The sequence below is a fragment of the Perkinsus marinus genome (genome assembly GCF_000006405.1).
Source record: "Perkinsus marinus ATCC 50983 genomic scaffold scf_1104296967806, whole genome shotgun sequence".
Classification (NCBI taxonomy): Eukaryota; Perkinsozoa; order Perkinsida; family Perkinsidae; genus Perkinsus; species Perkinsus marinus.
In genome coordinates this window covers 1-1,380 of record NW_003203414.1, presented here as the reverse complement: position 1 = coordinate 1,380, position 1,380 = coordinate 1, and the positions used below count along the sequence as shown (strand labels likewise).

The following is a 1,380-nucleotide window of genomic DNA, read 5'->3' as shown; positions in this document are numbered from 1 at the left end:
ATATCAAGGCTGTGGGGAGGACTCAAAAGCTGACGAATCTCCCCGAATCGAATTACTCTAACTGGTAGAGAGATTGCTTATTTGTTCTTGTCATTTTCAGAGGGGAGGAATCTTCCGAGACTGAGGACGATTACGATTCGGACGACTCTGATGATGAGTAAGGGGCCAAAAGTGGAGGATATTGAAGAGCTGCATCATCTCAGGTATACTCGGAACCGTATAGGCAAAGTACCGCTGAAGTGGTATCTCGACAACCATGATCATATTGGTTATGATATCTCTGGAAAAAAGATTGCACGCACTGTGAAGACTTCCGAGATAGATACTCTCTTGAGAGCGGTAGTAAGGGCCCAGGCATTGTATGGAGGAGGTCAGATTCATCGTGCTAACATAGCTGTCGCTTGTTAGGCTGAGGATCCCGATGCTTGGCGCACCGTCACTGATATCAAGAACGATAGGGAGATCAAGCTAAGTGACACCGACCTCAGGATCATACAGTGAGATCAGCCGTAGTCAACTGGCCGCCTGTCATTCAATGCCGACCTCAGGCGTATCCGGAAGGGCTTTTTCCCTACTGGTCGTGGTGATGGCGATGAGGATGAGGAATTCCAGGTAGGGTGGTGAGGTGTCTAGGCGTAGTAACCAAGGCTAATCATGGTAGGTTGAGTATGAGGACCGTATAGAAGACAAAATTCACCCAATGAGGACTCGATACCCCACGAAGAAGTCGTTCATGCCGGACCAAGACGAGGCCCGTAAGGTCAATAGATTGATCAAGCTCATAAGGGCGGGAATTATCAAGCCTAAGGAGGAGAAGCCTGCGAAGGAGGATGTATTTCATACCGCTCCTCGACGAAATCACTACTTAATGAAAAGGCTGTGTATTAGCATAACCATCTCCAGAGTAACCGCCAGTGATGACAATACCAAGGACTGCGATAAAGGATGATGCGATCATTATAATAAAGCCAACTACCTGAAAGTAAAAGTCGACTGGTGGCTGGTAATAACTCTACCAGCCATGATCGGGCACATATGTCTACTACACCATATGGCACCGGGAGCCATGGAAAAGCCACTGTTGGTATATATGTTCGCTCTCCTCAGCTGAGCTCAAGAGTTTCCTCGCTTATTACACAAGCATATATCGTATCCAACTGCGTATATAAACTGTATACTAATTCAGATAGAAGTTTTCAGAATCCGACAAGAAATTTCCAAACCTTACTCAAACCCTTCATGTTGTGACTGACACATGTAGTTGACCATGTGCATAATTTTCCATCCTAGTTAGAAGTTGTCCCTTACCAAACACAACATGGTGAAATCATTGAGTTATAGGGTCTCAAACGTTTTGTCAAAACTTTTTGGAAAGTAATA

The 1,380-nt window shown here is 45.3% G+C and overlaps 1 protein-coding gene across 1 annotated transcript; it reads left to right on the top strand.

The window, feature by feature from the left end:
- Nucleotides 1-119: 119 nt before the first annotated feature.
- Pmar_PMAR000381 (ribosome biogenesis protein bop1, putative) lies at nucleotides 120-949 on the top strand (the record flags this gene model as incomplete). Its single annotated transcript, XM_002768602.1, has 5 exons — nucleotides 120-157; nucleotides 204-339; nucleotides 409-497; nucleotides 549-612; nucleotides 662-949. Coding segments are annotated over 5 exons (615 nt in total), but the record flags the coding sequence as incomplete, so codon positions are not given.
- Between the last annotated feature and the right edge of the window lie 431 nt (nucleotides 950-1,380).